This window comes from Peromyscus eremicus, chromosome 1, assembly GCF_949786415.1.
Source record: "Peromyscus eremicus chromosome 1, PerEre_H2_v1, whole genome shotgun sequence".
Lineage (NCBI taxonomy): Eukaryota > Metazoa > Chordata > Mammalia > Rodentia > Cricetidae > Peromyscus > Peromyscus eremicus.
Window position 1 is genome coordinate 49,902,507 of NC_081416.1, and position 17,206 is coordinate 49,919,712.

Below are 17,206 nucleotides of genomic sequence, written 5' to 3' on the forward strand. Positions count from 1 at the left end.
TAGTGGTTCTACAACAACAAGACCTAAACATCACAACATAGAAGAAGCAGAAGAAAGCAGCCTTAAAAATAACTTTATGAAGACGATAGAGGCCTTTAAAGAGGAAATGAAAAATTCCCTTAAAGAAATGGAGGGCAGAGCCAGGTGGATCTCTGTGAGTTCGAGGCCGGCCTGGGCTACCGAGTGAGTTCCAGGAAAGGCACAAAGCTACACAGAGAAACCCTGTCTCGAAAAACCAAATAAATAAATAAATAAATAAATAAATGGAGGAAAAGATAAATAAAAAATGGGAAAAAATCAACAAATACTTTAAAGAAAGCCAATAAAACCATGAAAAAGCAATTAAACATGTGTAAAAAGCAGTTTAAGACCTGAAAACTGAAATAGAAACAATGAAGAAGACACAAATTGAGGGAATGCTAGAAATAAAATAACTGAGTAAATGAACAGGAACTATAGATGCAAGCATAACCAACAAAATACAATAGATGGAAGAATCTCAGACATAGAGGATACAATAGAGGAAATAGATTCGCCAGTCAAAGAAGACACCAAAGCCAAAAAAGTCATAACACAAAATGTCCAGGAAATCTGGAACACCATGAAAAGGCCAAACCTAAGAATAATAGGGATAGAAGAAGGAGAAGAATACCAACTCAAAGGCACAGAAAATATATTCAATAAAATCGTGGAAGAAAACTTTCCCAACTTAAAGAAGGAAATACCTTTGAAGATACAAGAAGCAAACAGACTATTATCATCTCTAATTTTCTGGGAAAATATTTGAAATTTTATTTAATGTTTACTTGAATCATAAGTCATTTAGCTCATAGCGCAAAAGAAAACAAAATGGAAGAGTTGACCCTGGAGGACAGGAAAGATTTTTCCCTTATTGTTCCTCTCCTGAGCTATATGGACAGCAGAAATTTCCTTGACCTTTTGGACTACCATGTCCTCATCTTTATAAATGAACAGAGAAGACTAAATTATGTCTAATTACCCTTGTAGTGTCCTCCAAAGGAAAACTAAAAAAGAAATAATAAAAATAGGGTAAAAATACAAAATACAATAAGAATATTAATGAACAAAATAAACAAAAAATTAAAAAACAAAACAAAAAAGGAAACAAACAAAAACCACATTGCTCCTCCATCTTTCCCACTTCTCCATCACCTCTTCATTCATCTTAGTGGCACTGGGAGCTGCTGTGTAATTTATTAAGTGGCACAATGTTATTCATTAAGCAGCACTGTTTACTGTGCAAGAAAAGCCACAAGGTACAACAAAACCCACTATAAGAGTTTATTAAGGGGAGGAAATATAAGGGATGTGCTTAGGCCTATGGAAAGATCATGCAGGAAGAGAGGGAGGGACACGTGAAATCTGCTTTCAAAGATTCTTCCTGCACATGCGTATATGGGCTTATATAGCTACAGCACACATGCACAAAGATTATGTGATCACGCAGTGCACGGATTACATAGGACATAAGGCTCTGAGATGACTAAGCTTCTTGCCAGCACGTGATCGGTCATGGGGGAGTGGCTAGGAATTCTAACACTGTGTATCACACAGTGTACCCTCTTGTCCAAACAGCTTTACTTGTAAATGTTCATTGTGTAATGTGTTGGTCAGGTTCAAGGCCTCTAGCTTCTGGTACACCACCAGTAATGGACCCTCACTGAAACTCCTCTCGGATATCCTGCTGTTACCCCTAGTCATGGAGATCCTCAGACTGATCCCTTCATGCACTCTAGCAGATCAGAGATGAAGTAGATGATGGGCCAACTCAAAGCCCTGAATGTGTGTCTCTGTGGTAGCTGAGTTGGTCTGACTGGGCTGTTATTCGAATTGCTAAACGGTCTTATTAATAAAAAAAAAAACCAGAGCCTGATATTGGGGTGAAAGCTGATAGACCAGAGAAACAGAAAAAGCCAGCTAACCTCACCTCACCAACTACTCAGCCTCCAGAGAAAGCTACTTCCTGTATACCCATGCATATATGCCTTGTGTGCTCTGCAATCTTACTTCCTTTCCACATCCAGCTACATCACTTCCTCTCTCTGCCCAGTTCTATCATTTTCTGTTTGTCTATACAGACCTCCAGACCTCTGTGGTTAGTGCTTGGATTAAAGGCATGTGCCACCATGCCTGGCTGTGTTCCCAGTATGGCCTTGATATCACAGAGATCTGAATGGATCTCTGCCTCCTGAATGCTAGGGTTAAAGGCATATACTACCACTGCCTAACCTCTGTGTTTAATACAGTGGCTGGTTCTGTCCTCTGATCTCCAGACAGGCTTTATTAGGGCACACAAATAATATATCACCACACTGGGATGCTGTGACCACCCCCCTCAGAGTGAGAATCAGAGACAGCTCTTTCACACTCCTGGTGAGGGGTGATCCCAGCTTTCCCAAGTGGAGGAAGGAAGGGGGCAGATCTTCTAATAGGGGTAGGACCAACTCTCCAGTGCCAGGGTTATCATGTTCCATTATCCCAGGGCCAGTGAGGGGCAGGGTCAATCTGGAACACAGACCCCAGCTGTGGCAGGACCATGGATCCTGGATCCCGACATGGCCAGCAGCAGCAGTTTGGACCCAGGTTTCACTATGGCCCTGAGTGGCAGCACAGGCCTCTCAGATTGGCATGGGACCAGAAACAACATGGTCCCTGGACTTCAACATGGCCCCAGGTGGTGGCCCGGACCACAGACAGAAGCATGGCCTTTGATGGTAACAGGAGCCATGGACCTCAACACAGGCCCTGGCTGCAGCAGGTTCACACACCCAGACATGGTCCTTGGTAGCAGCCCAGGACTGGATGTCACCTTGGCCTTGGGTGGCAAGCAGGCCTCCCACATCAGCCCATTCCTCCATGCCTTTGCCTCTCAGATCTGACTCTCTCCATATGACATGAACCATTCTGTCCCTCTTATTCTCCAATACCCCACCACATATTTGCTTGTCATAATGGCATCCAACCACCCAGTCCTATTGGTGCTAGACAGGCCCATGGTTTCTTCCTTCCACCTAGGGCAAAGCCCCTGGGCAAGCATGTGTGTGTCCATCTCCAAACATCCTGTCCTAATAGTGCCTAGCTGGCCCATGGTTTCTTCTCGTCATTGCGTCTCTTAGTTTCTTTGTTTGTTTCTACTTATGAGAGACACACAATACTGTGTTCTTGTGTCTTTCTTGTTTTATTGACTTGATGCCTCCATATTCTATATATTTTTTTCTGAAAATGAGAGGATTCCACTTTTCTTTATGGCCAAATATTACTTGATTCTGTATATATGCGATTAATTCCTTATCTATTCACTAGTTGATGGACTTTTGGGCTGAGTCCATATCATTAGCATTTAAAAAGCAGGGAGAGATTAGTGTCTTACAGAGAGAGTACTATGATTGCAACCTCCCAGATGGTCCTCTGTGAGGTTGAGTGAGGTAAGCAACAGGAAGCAGATGGCCAACACAGGACTCTTGGTCATGTTTCTGTCACATGCCCACATCAGAGCAAGTCAGTCTTTGTGAGAACTGTACAGTCTATGTAGTAGAAAAGACAATAACTGTTGTGATTGTTCTCTGAAAATATGCAAATTTAAGAAGAAACCATACCTCATCCTATGTAGCTTAAGTTTTCCTTTCTGGCCCACAGTCAGGGCAAATCTCTTTCACCTGCCAGTCCCACAGCCTCTCAGACCCGACCAAGTAAACACAGAGACTTATGTTGCTTTCAAACTGTATGGCCATGGCAGGCTTCTTGCTAACTGTTCTTATAGCTTAAATTAATCCATTTCCTTTAATCTATACCTTGCCACATGGCTGTGGCTTACCGGCATCTTCACAAGCTGTTTCTCATCGTGGCGGCTGGCAGTGTCTCTCTGACTCAGCCTTCCACTTCCCAGCTTTATTCTCCTCCTTGCCCCGCCTATACTTCCTGCCTAGCCAATGGCCAATCAGTGTTTTATTGATTAATTAGCAACACATTTGCCATACATCCCACAGCACTTCCCCCCCCCCTTTTTTTTTCAAAAAGGAAGGTTTTAACCTTAACAAAGTAAAATTACATATAATTTGGGAATTTGGGCGTAGCTTCTCTTACTACTTCCTGCTGGAAGGGGGCGCTGTATCTTATGGGGAAACAAAGAAAATTTTAGAATTATGGAATAGTCCATGAGGCTGTATCGTCTGAGCCAGATGCCTTCAAACCATTCTGGATGTTGGATCATCTGGGCCATGGTGTCATTGGAGACCTTCAGGGGGTCTTGGCTGGTCAAACCTGATGTATCTTAATCTGAAACAATTCCATAGCCTTTGGCTTTCTGTGGGAACAAAAGCAGAGACTCCTTTCCAAAGTAACATATCCTTATATCCAAATTTTGAAGTCAAGGTACCTTTAAAATATACATTTTGGCATAACTCAACAGCTTTTACAATCAAATGTTTTTCTGCAGTTAAAAATCCCAAAGACAACACAATCCAGATTCTCTGTGTAATATCCATTTTTACGTGGCTTATTTTTTATACTACCTTTACTGTCTCTTTAAAGACTTTATTTTTTAAAACTATGTATTTGTTTCTATAACTCTATATATCACCTTTTTTGTCTCTTTCAAGCCTACGTATCTTTTACACACATTGTAAACTATTACATCTGAATCTGTCTTATTGTGAATCTCTTGCCTTAAACTGCAGCAGCTGTGGCTGCTGGCTCTGCCCACCTCAGCTTCCCAACATGGCTACGTTTACCACCAGCTCTGGGAGCTATCGTGGGTCTATTCTTTTATCCAAGCAGCATGTAGTCCAGAAACCTCTTTTTTTGTTTTGTACTGTCAAAGTCTAAATCCACCATGCAGCTTAATGTGCCACTTGCAGAGGCCTCATTCCCGCCAGTAGCTCCAACTGGCAGCTGCCGCTCATTTGAGAGAGACAATTAGGAACTGTTTTTAGCTCCGTTTTAGAATCTTTTTTCTCAGTTTTTGGGTGGAAACTCTTGCCACCACGTTGGACGCCATTTGTTGCTGGAGTTTTCCTGCCTGGCCCACAGTCAATCAGTGTTTTATTGATTAATTAGCAACACATTTGCCATACATCCCACAGCAATTCTAGGTTCTTATTTTGTCTCTGAGAAGAAGCCCAGTGAGGAGAATGAGAGTAACTGAGCTATGGAAAGGTCAGTGTATATAAAGCTAAAGGAAAGGCAAAAGTGGAAAATGCCATGCCTAAAGTCTTGCCAGGAGTTAGCAATTAGCATTTTCCTTTTAATCTGAGAGGAAATCACCCAGATTTCTTAGGCTTAGGATCATTGCTTTAACATCACTAACACTGTCCACATTGCTGAGGTCAGTTGTAAAACATCATGATTTATTTGAGCTGGTTTCTTGGGCAATAAGGAGATCTACAGCATGTCTTTAGTTAAAACAGACAGAAACTGGACATGTTTCTATCTATTCTCAGAAACCATGAATCCCTTGTGGCTTGATATTGGCAGTGATGGTAACAGATTTGAAAGTGGTCTGCTTTTTTCTCTGGTACCAAAAGTAGCAGTTGGACACACAAGGATTACACAGACAACATACTACTGACCATGAACTTCCCAAGGAGTGAGAAGGACTTCCAGCTAGGCCAGCCAGTGGTTGGGTCCTGCCCTCCTGCAACAGCAGAAGCTGCTGAACTTTCTGAAGGGTCCTAGGGGTAAGTGAGCATGAGAAGAGTACACACGACTGGGGAAAAGACTGCTTCCTGGCTAAACTATGGTGGTAGGTAATTTTAGTTCTCTATTTCATTAATTCATACCCTATTCTTCCCTAACAATCACTTACTATATGATTGGCTGTGTCTCAGCCTTGAAGGGTGTCTGTAATCAAAGTGAAGGCACTGATTAAAAATGAGTGGTATTCTGTAAATTGGTGCAGAAATGTGTGAGAGGGTCCTGATGAAATGATAAGACTTCAACTCAATTTTGTTTCTAAATATATAACCAGACTAGTGAGTGTGTCCCCAAATGCATCCAGTGGTTACTTCCTCAATTATTATGCATAATTGGAGTAAATATACTGAGAAATTGGTAGAATCTCCACATTGGTTTCCTGGCCTGTGGAGTGAGGTATATTGTGGTTAGAAAGGCCAGTAGAAGCTGTTATATGTGCTTCTACTTGGGAAAATAGTGAGTCAAGGTCATTAATCATGTCCTTGGAAAAGTTACAGAGAGAGTGCCACCACTAATAATGTGAAAGGTGCAAGGTAATGTTTTCAACCACATCTCTGTTTAACTTTCCTGTTTGGCCTGTGCAGAAGACAGACAGACCTTAGAGCATGACAGTTTTGTCTAATTATGTGGTGGATCAAATTGCTGCTGCTATACAATGTGAATTCCTTATCTATCTATCTATCTATCTATCTATCTATCTATCTATCTATCTATCTACCTACCTACCTATCTATTTATTTATTTATTTATTTATTTATTTATTTATTTATTTATTTATTTATTTATTTATCAGATAAGTTATCTCCTGGTACTGCATGCAGCAACTGATCTGGTAAATGCTTTTCTCTCCATACATGTTTATAAGGTCCACCAGAACCAATGTACCTTCAGATTGGTGTATTTTGCTTTAAATATTGAAATTAATTCACCAGTGAAGCACTCTCTTATGACTATTGCTCCCATTCCTTCACTTGTTATATGACCATACATATTTTAAATTCTTCTATAGTAGTTATTTTTGAGTTGCTTTTTATTATTTTTTTATCTTCCTACTATTTGTTCTCATTTCATTTAATTGTATAAACTGTTTGCACAATGGTGTTCACTATGTGACTTTAAGTCCTTTTAGTTTCTGTAGTGTTGGTAATGATGTCTCCTTGCTCATGAGATGTTTGGAATCTTTGATGCTAACAGTGACGGCTGAGCTAGAGTGGGGATGCAATGATGAAAACACCAACTATGATGTCTAGGTGGTAGGTCTTCCTTCCTCTCCTGAAGCAATATCAGTCACATGATTGGCAGTAGGCAAGGGCTGGGGGACATGTCTCAAAGCAAGGCTCTCCTCTTCTATAAATGATTTGAGGCAGAAAACAAGAATCAGAATACTTTGTTGTGGACTCAAATAGACATTAATGGCTTATACAATATGATCCTAATTTTATTGTCATTTTCTACTTTTCTTATTTTACTACAAATTTCTTTTTAAATATGTTTTTATGTTGTATGCATATGTTACATGGATGTTTGGCTGTGCACCACATGCATGTCTAGTGCCCACAAGGATCAGAGGAGGGGTCAGATCATCTTACAGTCAGGTTGCCTAGCAACAGGACATTGAGTCAGAACCCTTGACCCTTTCACCCTGTGGATATCCTATACAAATATCCTGTTAGCTTGTCCCACCTTATGCAGATGTCAGCTTCTTGCTCCCCCCACCCTGCAGGAACTATATAAACCCTCCTGGAGAAAAATAAAGTTGCACCTTGATCAGAATCTAGACTTGGTGTGTTTCCTTTGTATCTCTTGTCCCTACATTCCCTCCTTAGGGTGGTCGAGAAACTGTTGTAGCCCTGCAGGCGGGGTAACTGGCGCCCAACATGGATGAAACCACCTCTTGAGGATTCGGAATGTCATCTCCCAGAGGAAAGACCAAGGCCTTGGTGAAGTTGTTGGATCCCCCTGAAATCGTCCGGTTCAGGACACGATCCCGGAGGAGAGCGGAGACAACGCAGGTAAGAAAGTGACGAGCCATGGGACAGGCAATTTCGTCACAAGATTTATTTATTTCTGGCCTAAATGAGCCCCTCAAGACACAAGGAACTAGGGTAAAAAAAAAAAAAAAAAGACCTAAAGCCTTTTTTGATTATTAATGACATTCTTAGGGTCTATAAACATTCCCCTGACATATAGGAGCTTATTAATATAGGAGAAAAAAATCTTCAAAGAAGCCTTTCGCTCCCCCTCTACCTGCCCTAAGACCCCCACCCCCCCAGCACTTTCTCGTCTGCCTTCGGTCTGTCCCTCGGATCGTGACCTACGCTCTATGGAAGAGGGGACGCTCATGACTTTTAAATGTAGGAATCCCCAGGAGTCCACTCCTGCCCATCTTTATCTCTCTGATAATAATTTTACCTCTAACTTCCCTCTAGACCCTGCCTAGGAGGCCTCCCTAGAGGGTTGGTCCGAGGGTAGTGGTGTTTACAACTAATTGATCACAACCAGTTACAGATTTCTTTGTTCCTTCTCCACTCCCACTACTTTACTTGAACAGCCGTCCTCAAAAACTTGGACGCTAAAGAAAATCCTCGGCAACTCCCCCTATGATACAAATGCAGCACAAGCAAAATTCCCTCCTGGCTGAGAGACTGTTCGGGCTGGGCCGGACAAAAACAAAAGTACCTTCATTAAACACTTGGCCTTTGAAAATGCAAACCCTGCCTGTCAGGAACTAGGGCTTGGGGTAGCTACTGGTGCTTTCGGGATTTGCCAAGGCAACCATGAGTCCCCTGTGCAGCTAGAGAGGACGGGGGACATTTTGTCTCTAGATGGGCAGTCGCCTGGAGTGCAGGATGGGGCCGGAGCCGGACTTGGAGGTGGTTCCCGGGACTGGGGTGCTGGCAGGCCGGATGCTTGCTGTTGTGGAGGGCCAGGTCTTGGTGGCACGGGGGGGGGGGGAGCTTGTGGGGCGTGGAGGGTAGAGGGGAGGGCCTTTCCACCTTGGCGCCTGATGGCTCCTTCATTCATAGGGAGAGAGTCACAGGGGCCAGCAGGGGGAGGGGGAATTTGGGGGGGCCAGCAGCCTTCTGATTCTCATGATGTAAGGTAGGAGAACATTCAGCATTAACACCATTGCTGATCATCACAGAAAAACTAAATCCTGTTAATGGTGCCAGAAAGAGATACACTCTGCTCCCAGATGGTTACCAGACGCCTGGTTAGAGCTTTAAATCTACCTGATCTTCCCAGGAGAGATAGCCCCTCTCCTGAGAAAACTTCTTCTCTTTCAAATGCTGTCCCTCTGGCAAGCCCTCCAGGCTGTTGTCCTTGCCCACATCAACCCCCACCAGCCCTTTAGCTCTGTTATCACTCTGCTCAGAGTTCCTGTGGGGGGACAGTGAGAACTTTACAGTAAATTGTGTTTGAGACCTTTCACATAGCACATACAAGTTCCATAGTCAATCATGTTCTGGGCTGAGCAGGGACACTGCTTGTCACAAATCCAGTCTGACAGCAGGGGTCATGTTTCCAAGGGTAGCGCTGAATTTTCATCCAAAGTGTCAGAAAGGCTTGACGGACTTGCTGACCTTGGTGTCACAGGCGGTCATAGCCATGTTGGGCCAGCTTGACACAGCCCGTGGCTGGCAGGTAGCACAGCAAACAGGGTAGCACCAGAGAGAGGGCACCCATGAAGGACCAGTGGGTACAGCAGTTGGAGCGGGAGTAGGAGCAGGGATGGTCAGTGCAGGAGCCCTCATCATCCTCATTGGTGCAATGGTAGAAGATGCCTTGTACTAGGCACATGCATGTGCCATAGACCCAAATCTTCCTTGCTCAGTTGATTCTAACCTTCTGCTTATAAAGATACTCTTTTAAAAAAATCCTGTAACACTGATGGCAGAGGAAGCCCACCGATCCCATCATATGTAGTGCACCTGCAGATCACTGGGTCAGGTTGCTATGTTGCCACTCAGGGCACTTAGGTCCCTTCCACCTAGACTAACCTATTATTCCTCAGATCAATTCCTAGATCTCTAGGAAGAGAAGCCGCACTGAGACGACTGCCTTGACAGGAGCCTGTTACTGCCATCACCTTAGCAGTCCTTCTTGGGGTTGGAGCAATGGGAACAGGCACGAGAATTGCCTCTCTGGTCCTGTCCAACCAACATTACTCTGAACTTCGACTGTCTATAGATGAGGATATTGCCCAATTTGAACAGGGAATTTCTGCCCTTGAGTCATCCCTTTCCTCCCTAGCTGAGGTAGTTTTACAGAACAGGAGAGGCCTGGATCTCCTCTTTTTACAACAGGGCGGCCTTTGTAGTGGGCTCAAAGAGAAATGTTGCTTCTTTACAGACCACACGGGGTAGTCAGGGACAGTATGGTAGGTTAGAAAAGGACTAGAAAAAGAGAAAAAGAAAAGGAGAACAAGAGCTTGGGTGGTTCCAGAATTGGTTTTCCAACTCCCCTTAGCTAACAACCCTTCTTCCCTCCCTCCTAGGACCTGTTGTAGGCCTGCTCCTCGTCCTTGCCTTTGGGCCATGGGCACTTTCCCGGCTCACTCGGTTCATCCAAAGCCAAATAACAGACCTGCCGTCCAGGCAGATCCAGGTTCATTACCACTGCTTTGATATGCAGGACTCCAGGGTTGAAATTTCCCCTGACAAGAGATGCCCCACACAGACCCCTTCACTCTGGGGAGGCTGCACCTGTGTGTGGGAAAAAGGCTCACTCAAGGCATGATTGAAGTGCAGCTGGGACTGCACAGGCTGGGGACCATGGTACCCCCAAATCCCGAGAGCCTGGATTATATGCCTTGTTGCATAGCGGTTGTGCAGTAACAGCCTTGTGCTTACCCATTTCTGCTCCCTCAAAAAACTGCACGGTCCATTGATTCCTGCACTATGGGGATGCCTGTGGTGCTTGAGTGTGGAGAGACATTCCCTCTCAGACCTTTTTTCACAATCTTTAGAGGGATAGGGCCTCTGTAATCCTCCATGCAAAGCCTCTTTCAGAGCCCTCCTTTTAGACCATTTGAACCTGGTTTATGTTGGCCCTTAGATTTATTACTAAGAAGGGGGAGATGTCAGGGACAAGAATAGAATCTCTAGTTAGTGGAAAAATACAGACTCCCATAAGACAGGGGACTAGATCATCTTATACTCAGGTTGCCTAGCAACAGGACATTGAGTCAGAGCCCTTGACCCTTTCACCCTGTGGACATCCTATACAAACATCCTGTTAGCTTGCCCCACCTTATGCAGATGTCAGCTTCTTGCTCCCCCCACCCTGCAGGAACTATATAAACCATCCTGGAGAAAAATAAAGTTGCACCTTGATCAGAATCTAGACTTGGTGTATTTCCTTTGTATCTCTTGTCCCTACATTCCCTCCTTAGGGTGGTCGAGAAACTGTTGTAGCCCTGTAGGAGAGGCAAAGGAGCATAACAGAAACAATTCCTTCATCTCAATCTCTCTTTTCTTCCTTTCTGCCATGTGGCACACAGCTTTGCTCTCTTAGCATGAGACACTCACTGCCTATCTTCAAGCTTCGAACAAATGGATCCACAAAAAGCATGCACTATTGAACCTCCAAATGATGAGTCCAAAGAAAGCATTCCTCTTTTGGATTTGAGTTATCTCAAGAGTTGAACTTGGACACACCTAATACCAGCTAATATACTCAGAATAACATACCCTGATCACACCCCACACATGAATGCATTAACCACACAGAAAAGGCAGGCAGGTAAAGCAGTTCATTCCTGAATACTACCTCAGAAGCTCATATGACCAATGGTGAGTGTGGGGACTTTGTTCTCAGTGTCAGGTAGGCTTTGGAAGTCTGGAAAGGCTTATGATTGCCTATAACCAGGGCCATGTAGGGGTGGATGTAGATAGAAATCTAGACATGTGACTAAGGATATTGTCATTTGTGGAGACAGTGTGAGACAGAAAGAAACAGATTTGGAATTAGATGTTGGTAAATTGAGGCCACAGTGCCAGAGTTCCACGGTCTTTCATTGTTCTTGAGTACTCAGTCCCAATGTTCACTTTGGATCTCCTCTCTACAATGTTCATAGTGTCAGCAAAATAAATAAACTTTTCTCAATAGGGGCTTCCTTTCTTCCTCAACTTACAGAAAATGAAAGTTGAGCTAAGACCTCTCTGAAAGCTATGGTTACAGGTAAGTATTTCCAGGGTGTACCCAGATATCTTGCACTGGAGTGTGATTTAATTTCAGGATACTTATATTTTAGACTGATTGTATAAATCACTCATGATTTGGTGCTTTTGAGTGCTACTTTCCACAAATAGTGACTAAAGTCAAACTCTTGGACTCCTCTAACAATTGTTGATATCAGGATGCTGATCGTATGTATGTTCTTAGAACAAACTAGGTTTATTCTAGCTGACACTCTTCTTTAGTTTCCATACATAGGATGAAAAGAACATTCTCCAGCATAGGTTAAATGTCTTTCATGAGCCTTATTCTACCTAGAGACTACCTATATCCTCCATTGCTTTTAGATGTGGTATTTTACCACAGCAACAGAAAAGTAAGTAGTACTCTGTGTATTTGAGAGACTGGTTTAGTCAGATCTTAACAACTAAATCCCCAAGATGTTGCATTACATGGCATTCTCTTCCATGACTTCCTGAATCAACTCCTTGAGGAATGTGAGTTGACTGATGACTAAGTGAATCTTTACATATCTCAAAAACTTCTTCCTATAGTTGTATTTCTTTCCTCAATGACTTCAGTTTTCCCCTGGATAAAGTTAAAAGTCAGTAAAGCTGAATTATTAGCCAAAACACATAACTACTAAGACTTTCTGAATTCAAATATTCTGTTCAAAAATGCATACTCAGTCCCAGCAAAAGCATTACCTTTATGGAGATATAAATGAGAGATGATTCTCACATGAACATTTTTTCTGGGACTTTTCATGGATTTTAAGTGGTGAGATTATATATATATATATATATATATATATATATAGTATACCCACAACAACTACAACTCTTTAAAAACAAGGACATTAGCTTCATTACTAAAGAGTAAAATTTGAAAGCTTTTATGTTAGACTTTTCATTGCTATGACAAAATGCCTCATATAAACAACTTAAGCACCAAAATATATTTCGCTCACAGTTTCAGAGTCTCAGCCCATCATTGTGGGGTTGGTGTGGCAGAACAGAACAGCTCACAGCATGGTAGTCATGGTTGCCATGGTGGTCATGGAAGCAGAATGAGAGGATATCTATGCTAAGCACATTTCAACTTTCCCTGTTTATTTCATCTGGGTATTTATGCTAAGGAAAGACAGTATCACATTTTGGAAATAGAACAGCCTGGGAGGTATGCTTTATTAATCTCCTCGGTGCTCCTCAGTCAGGTCAAGTTGATGATCAAGGTTAATTATCAGAGCCTGCTGCCTACACAATGAGATTATAAGAAAGCAGGAGTTTTACATGAGATTCCTTGGTACTGGTCTCGGGCATAAAGCACACTATAATTTTGGTCACCATGACAGGAAGAATATGCTCTGTACAGGGATATGGAGAACCCAGAATTAGCTCATGTAGAGAACAAGTAATTATTATTTTTTTATTTTTATTTTTTTAATTTTATAATTTAATTTAATTTTACATATCAGCCACGGATTTCCAGTTTGTAATTTCAACATGGAAAGCCTGGCCATGAAGGGTCTGGGTTTCATCACCATCAGTGCGGGGTGTGACTCTTGTACTCACCAAAGACTTTGTTGACTTTGTCTTCGTGATAACTGACAGAATTCCAGAGATGATAAACTGCTCAGACAAGAGAAAAGTTTTATCACATCAATTTCTATGTACAAAGTGACTATAGTATTACTCTCTATGTTTTATGACGAACTTCCATGGGAAATCCTCAAAGAACAAATGACCAATGATAAACTTGAGTTCCCAGAGGAGTATCTTTGCCCATGTACTATTCAGAAAACAGAAGAATAGGTAGATTAGAGCAGAAATCTATCCCATTAAAATCGATAAAAAAAACTTTAAGAGGTAATAAAAACATATTTTGTTAATTTGAAAGGAAAATTTCAGAATCAGATGCTTTTTAGATCCTGAGGCATTGGTCTACGGGGAGAGAGAATGGAAAATAGCAATGGGATTTTTGTCCCCTCTTTCATTAAAAGAGCTATGCCACTCTGTATAAACTATGCAAACTTCTCTCAGTAAATCTCATTTGAACATGTTGCAGTAGCTTTTTAACATGCAGTTTTCAATGTGCTAGTATTTTAGCAAGGAGTTTTGCAGCTACCATCCTTTAGAATGTTGGCTCACTATCCATTTCCCATCATGCTCTTGGCTGGCATTACACCATTATCCTAGTGTCAAGACAAGGCTGGTGTCCTAAAGTAAGATTTTTGTGATAGTTTGAGATCAACTTGCACTAGTTTTGTTGTTGTTGTTTTGTTTTGAATAAGGGAAGATATTAACAAGCACAGAAGAAAAGAAATAGAACTTTCAGTGGCTGGTCCTAGAGACTATGGGAAATGAGAACAAAAGGAAGCATAAGGTTGGATGATGAGAAACCCTTAACATGATTCAGAAAATCAAGAAATAGTTTCTCTCATCCAATAAATTAAAGGAAATCAAGGAGCAAACAATCTTTAGAAATGTTTAAAAAAAGCTAGAAATTTTATGATTTCTATTCTCCAAAGTTAAGTAGCTTATCCACATAAATGAATGCTGAGTCTTTATCTCTGTGATGCTAGTGTCTGTGTGTTCTATGCATGTGTTCAACTGCTGAGCTACATCCACAGCCTCACATGCAGAGTCTTTCAATATGACTCTTTTATTTATTAAAAAATAAATAAAACTAACAGTTACCAAGTGCCTCTTTTAATGCAAAGGATGCTAGTGATATGTAAAGAGCACAATACGGAGAGGAGGAAAAAATAAAGTAACAGCCCTGACCTAGGAATCACCACATCAGCCCCATGATCCAGGTTAAGTCAACAGTGGAATGATGTAAATAGTGTGCACCCTTCATAGAACCAGACAGTATGGCATATCACTGCTGTCACCTGAACAGTCACCATTCTGTGCTCACTTAAAGAGTAAGAAGATATCAGACAAATTCAAACTTAGAAATATTTCACAAAATCCTGACCAGTACAACTCAGAAACTGTCAAAGTCACCAAGGATAGGGAAAGCCTGAGAAGATCCAAATGAGGAAGTCTAGTGGAGACTCTGGAACAACTAGTGGAATGCAGTGTCTTTGAATGGAACCTGGGACAGAGGACATTCATGAAAAACTGGTGGAATCAGATGTTGTATTGGCCTGAGATGACTAAACCAAAAATTATCAGCACAGCAAAAGGAAAGGTGGAGCTGTGGATTCATCAAAGAAAAAAATGTAGGTGATATATAGAAAAACAAAAATCTACCATCGACCCTGATCCCCAAAGTAAACAGAAATTGAGATAGATGACCTCTCCTTCCTCTGTTCTCCCAGCTGACTCCCCATAAAACTCTACTTACAAACAAGGCTCCTACAAATGGATAGCCAGATTTTAACAGGACAGAAAACACTGGTGTAAAGTGTGGGACTGTGGGAACAGATGCCAAAATGATGCCGAGACTCAACACCATCACACCACACATGATCTGGATCGCCTGTTGAAGGAAGAGAGATGGGAGATTAAAGCCAGCAATGACAAGCAGAACCTCTCCACTCCTCCCATGGTGCTCATGTGTTGTCACCGTCTACAACATCACTGTTAGCACTGTAAAAGCTCTGGGGTGAGGGAGAGGAAAGTTCATTCTGGAGGAGATGTGGTTCTGCCACAGCCTCAGGCCACCTTCAGGTATTTTTGTCCAGGAACCCTGGGCATGCTCAAGACCCTTCCTAGCATCTCCTGGCTGGGGCTGAGCTTTGAGTCCCCAGTTAGTCAGTCTCCTGCTCCCTCTAGTGGGAAGAAGAGTGATCTGAAAGTCCTTCCACCCTGAGCACTTTCTGGTGGAAACCTCTTCCTCATCACCCAGAGCCCATAGAACACATCATACAGCCAGCCTGTCTGCCCAGCTCCACAGAGGCTTCCGTTCAGGTGTCCATTCTGGGGCTCCCTAGCCTCTGTACTAAAAGGGCAAGTTTGTCTTCCTGACATCCTCCTTCCCCTCACAGACTCACAGCCTTATAAGTTTGGATAAGCAATTTTTAAAGGTTTGTCACATGTACTTCAAAGGAATCCAGATGATGGTATGCCCAAGGCAAGGCCATCGGTTCCATTAAGTTCTGAAACTGGGTGATACAGAGTCCATGAAGATAGTGTTAGGACAGACAACACTGAAAAACAGCACAAAATATATGTTCTTTCTCATATCTTCCCTTTACCCAAAAACGTCCTTTTAGTTAGTTGGGACGAGCACAGAGGGGCAAACGAATGGTGTTGTTGTACCATCTCTTCTCTCTAAAGAGGAGAAGCGTATTCTACACTCAGTGAGCACTGATAATGTATCTACAAATTATTTTTATAAATAAAATACTAACAAGTACTCTCCAAAAATGAAAACAAAAATTATTTAAATAACAAAATCTCAGTGACTCATTTTTACAGTAAGGGGAAATACTTGTCAATTTTCAGAAAGTCTTAGAGATATAAGCAGCTTACCAAAGGCTTTCTTCTAGTCTACAGACCACTCTGTGATCACTTTGTCAAAACCAAAGGCTTTCCATACCCCAAATCTATTTCTAGTCTTAAGACACAGTGTCTCCTCTCTCTGCCCTCCACCCACCCTAGAGCGTTCTGATTTGGATTTACCGCAATCACTTTGACCTCTGTCTTTAGATGTTTCTTCAGGCTGTCTTGCCTCTGCTCGGTAGGCTGGGGCTTGTCTGTTTGGGGAAAGTTGGCTCCATTTGGTGAAATCACTGTGACAGTCTCATTGGTCATAATTTGTGGCATCGTGATGGAGCTTCCACGGCTGGAAGAGAAAATGCACTGAGCTCTTTAAAAGAACTGTGATCATTGTAGGAGTTTTATTGTTTTACTTTGCTTGTTTGGTCGGTTGATTGGTTTTGTTTTATGTTTGGTTGTTTGCTTTTATTTGCCTATTAGTTTGAGAGAGAGAGGGAGAGAAAGAAAGAGACAGAGAGACATAGTATGAAGTTTAATGGGAAGGGAGGACCAGAATATATTGCATGAACTTTCAATAAAAAAATAAATACTTTACTCTGAATCCAAAAAAATCCAACCAACCAACAAAACAAAACAAAACAAAAAACCCAACATGCTCCCAGGTTCTGCTGCCACCTCCCAGACTGTGCATCTCTCTGGATTCTTGGACCTGTCCTCTGTCAGAAGAAGCTGGTGGTACAGAGAAATGAAAAACTACTATACTTTGGGTTCCTGCAGTCTTTCCTGATAGTATTAGACATGGTCCACTGATTTTTTTCAGATAATAAACACATCATAGGAAGAGACAGCATGAATCCCCAGAG

General features: G+C 42.2%; 1 protein-coding gene across 1 annotated transcript; it reads right to left on the minus strand.

The window, feature by feature from the left end:
• Positions 1-13,081: 13,081 nt before the first annotated feature.
• Positions 13,082-16,684, minus strand: LOC131894530 (membrane-spanning 4-domains subfamily A member 6C-like). The gene is made up of 4 exons (XM_059245114.1): positions 16,527-16,684; positions 15,247-15,381; positions 13,363-13,523; positions 13,082-13,148 (listed from the first exon to the last, which is right to left on the minus strand). The coding sequence occupies exons 1-4, from the start codon at positions 16,668-16,670 to the stop codon at positions 13,082-13,084; spliced, it is 507 nt and encodes a 168-aa protein (XP_059101097.1). The 5' UTR covers positions 16,671-16,684.
• Positions 16,685-17,206: the final 522 nt, after the last annotated feature.

What these genes read in the sequence shown, in the direction of transcription:
- LOC131894530 (XM_059245114.1), bottom strand. Translation starts at nt 16,670, where the DNA reads ATGCCACAAATTATGACCAATGAGACTGTCACAGTGATTTCACCAAAT. An exon ending in CAGAGGTCAAAGTGATTGCG is followed by an intron (nt 15,382 to 16,526) that starts GTAAATCCAAAT and finishes TTCCTTCAACAG; the next exon opens with GCGATCCAGATCATGTGTGG. An exon ending in TGGAAATCCGTGGCTGATAT is followed by an intron (nt 13,149 to 13,362) that starts GTAAAATTAAAT and finishes CTCATTGTGTAG; the next exon opens with GCAGCAGGCTCTGATAATTA.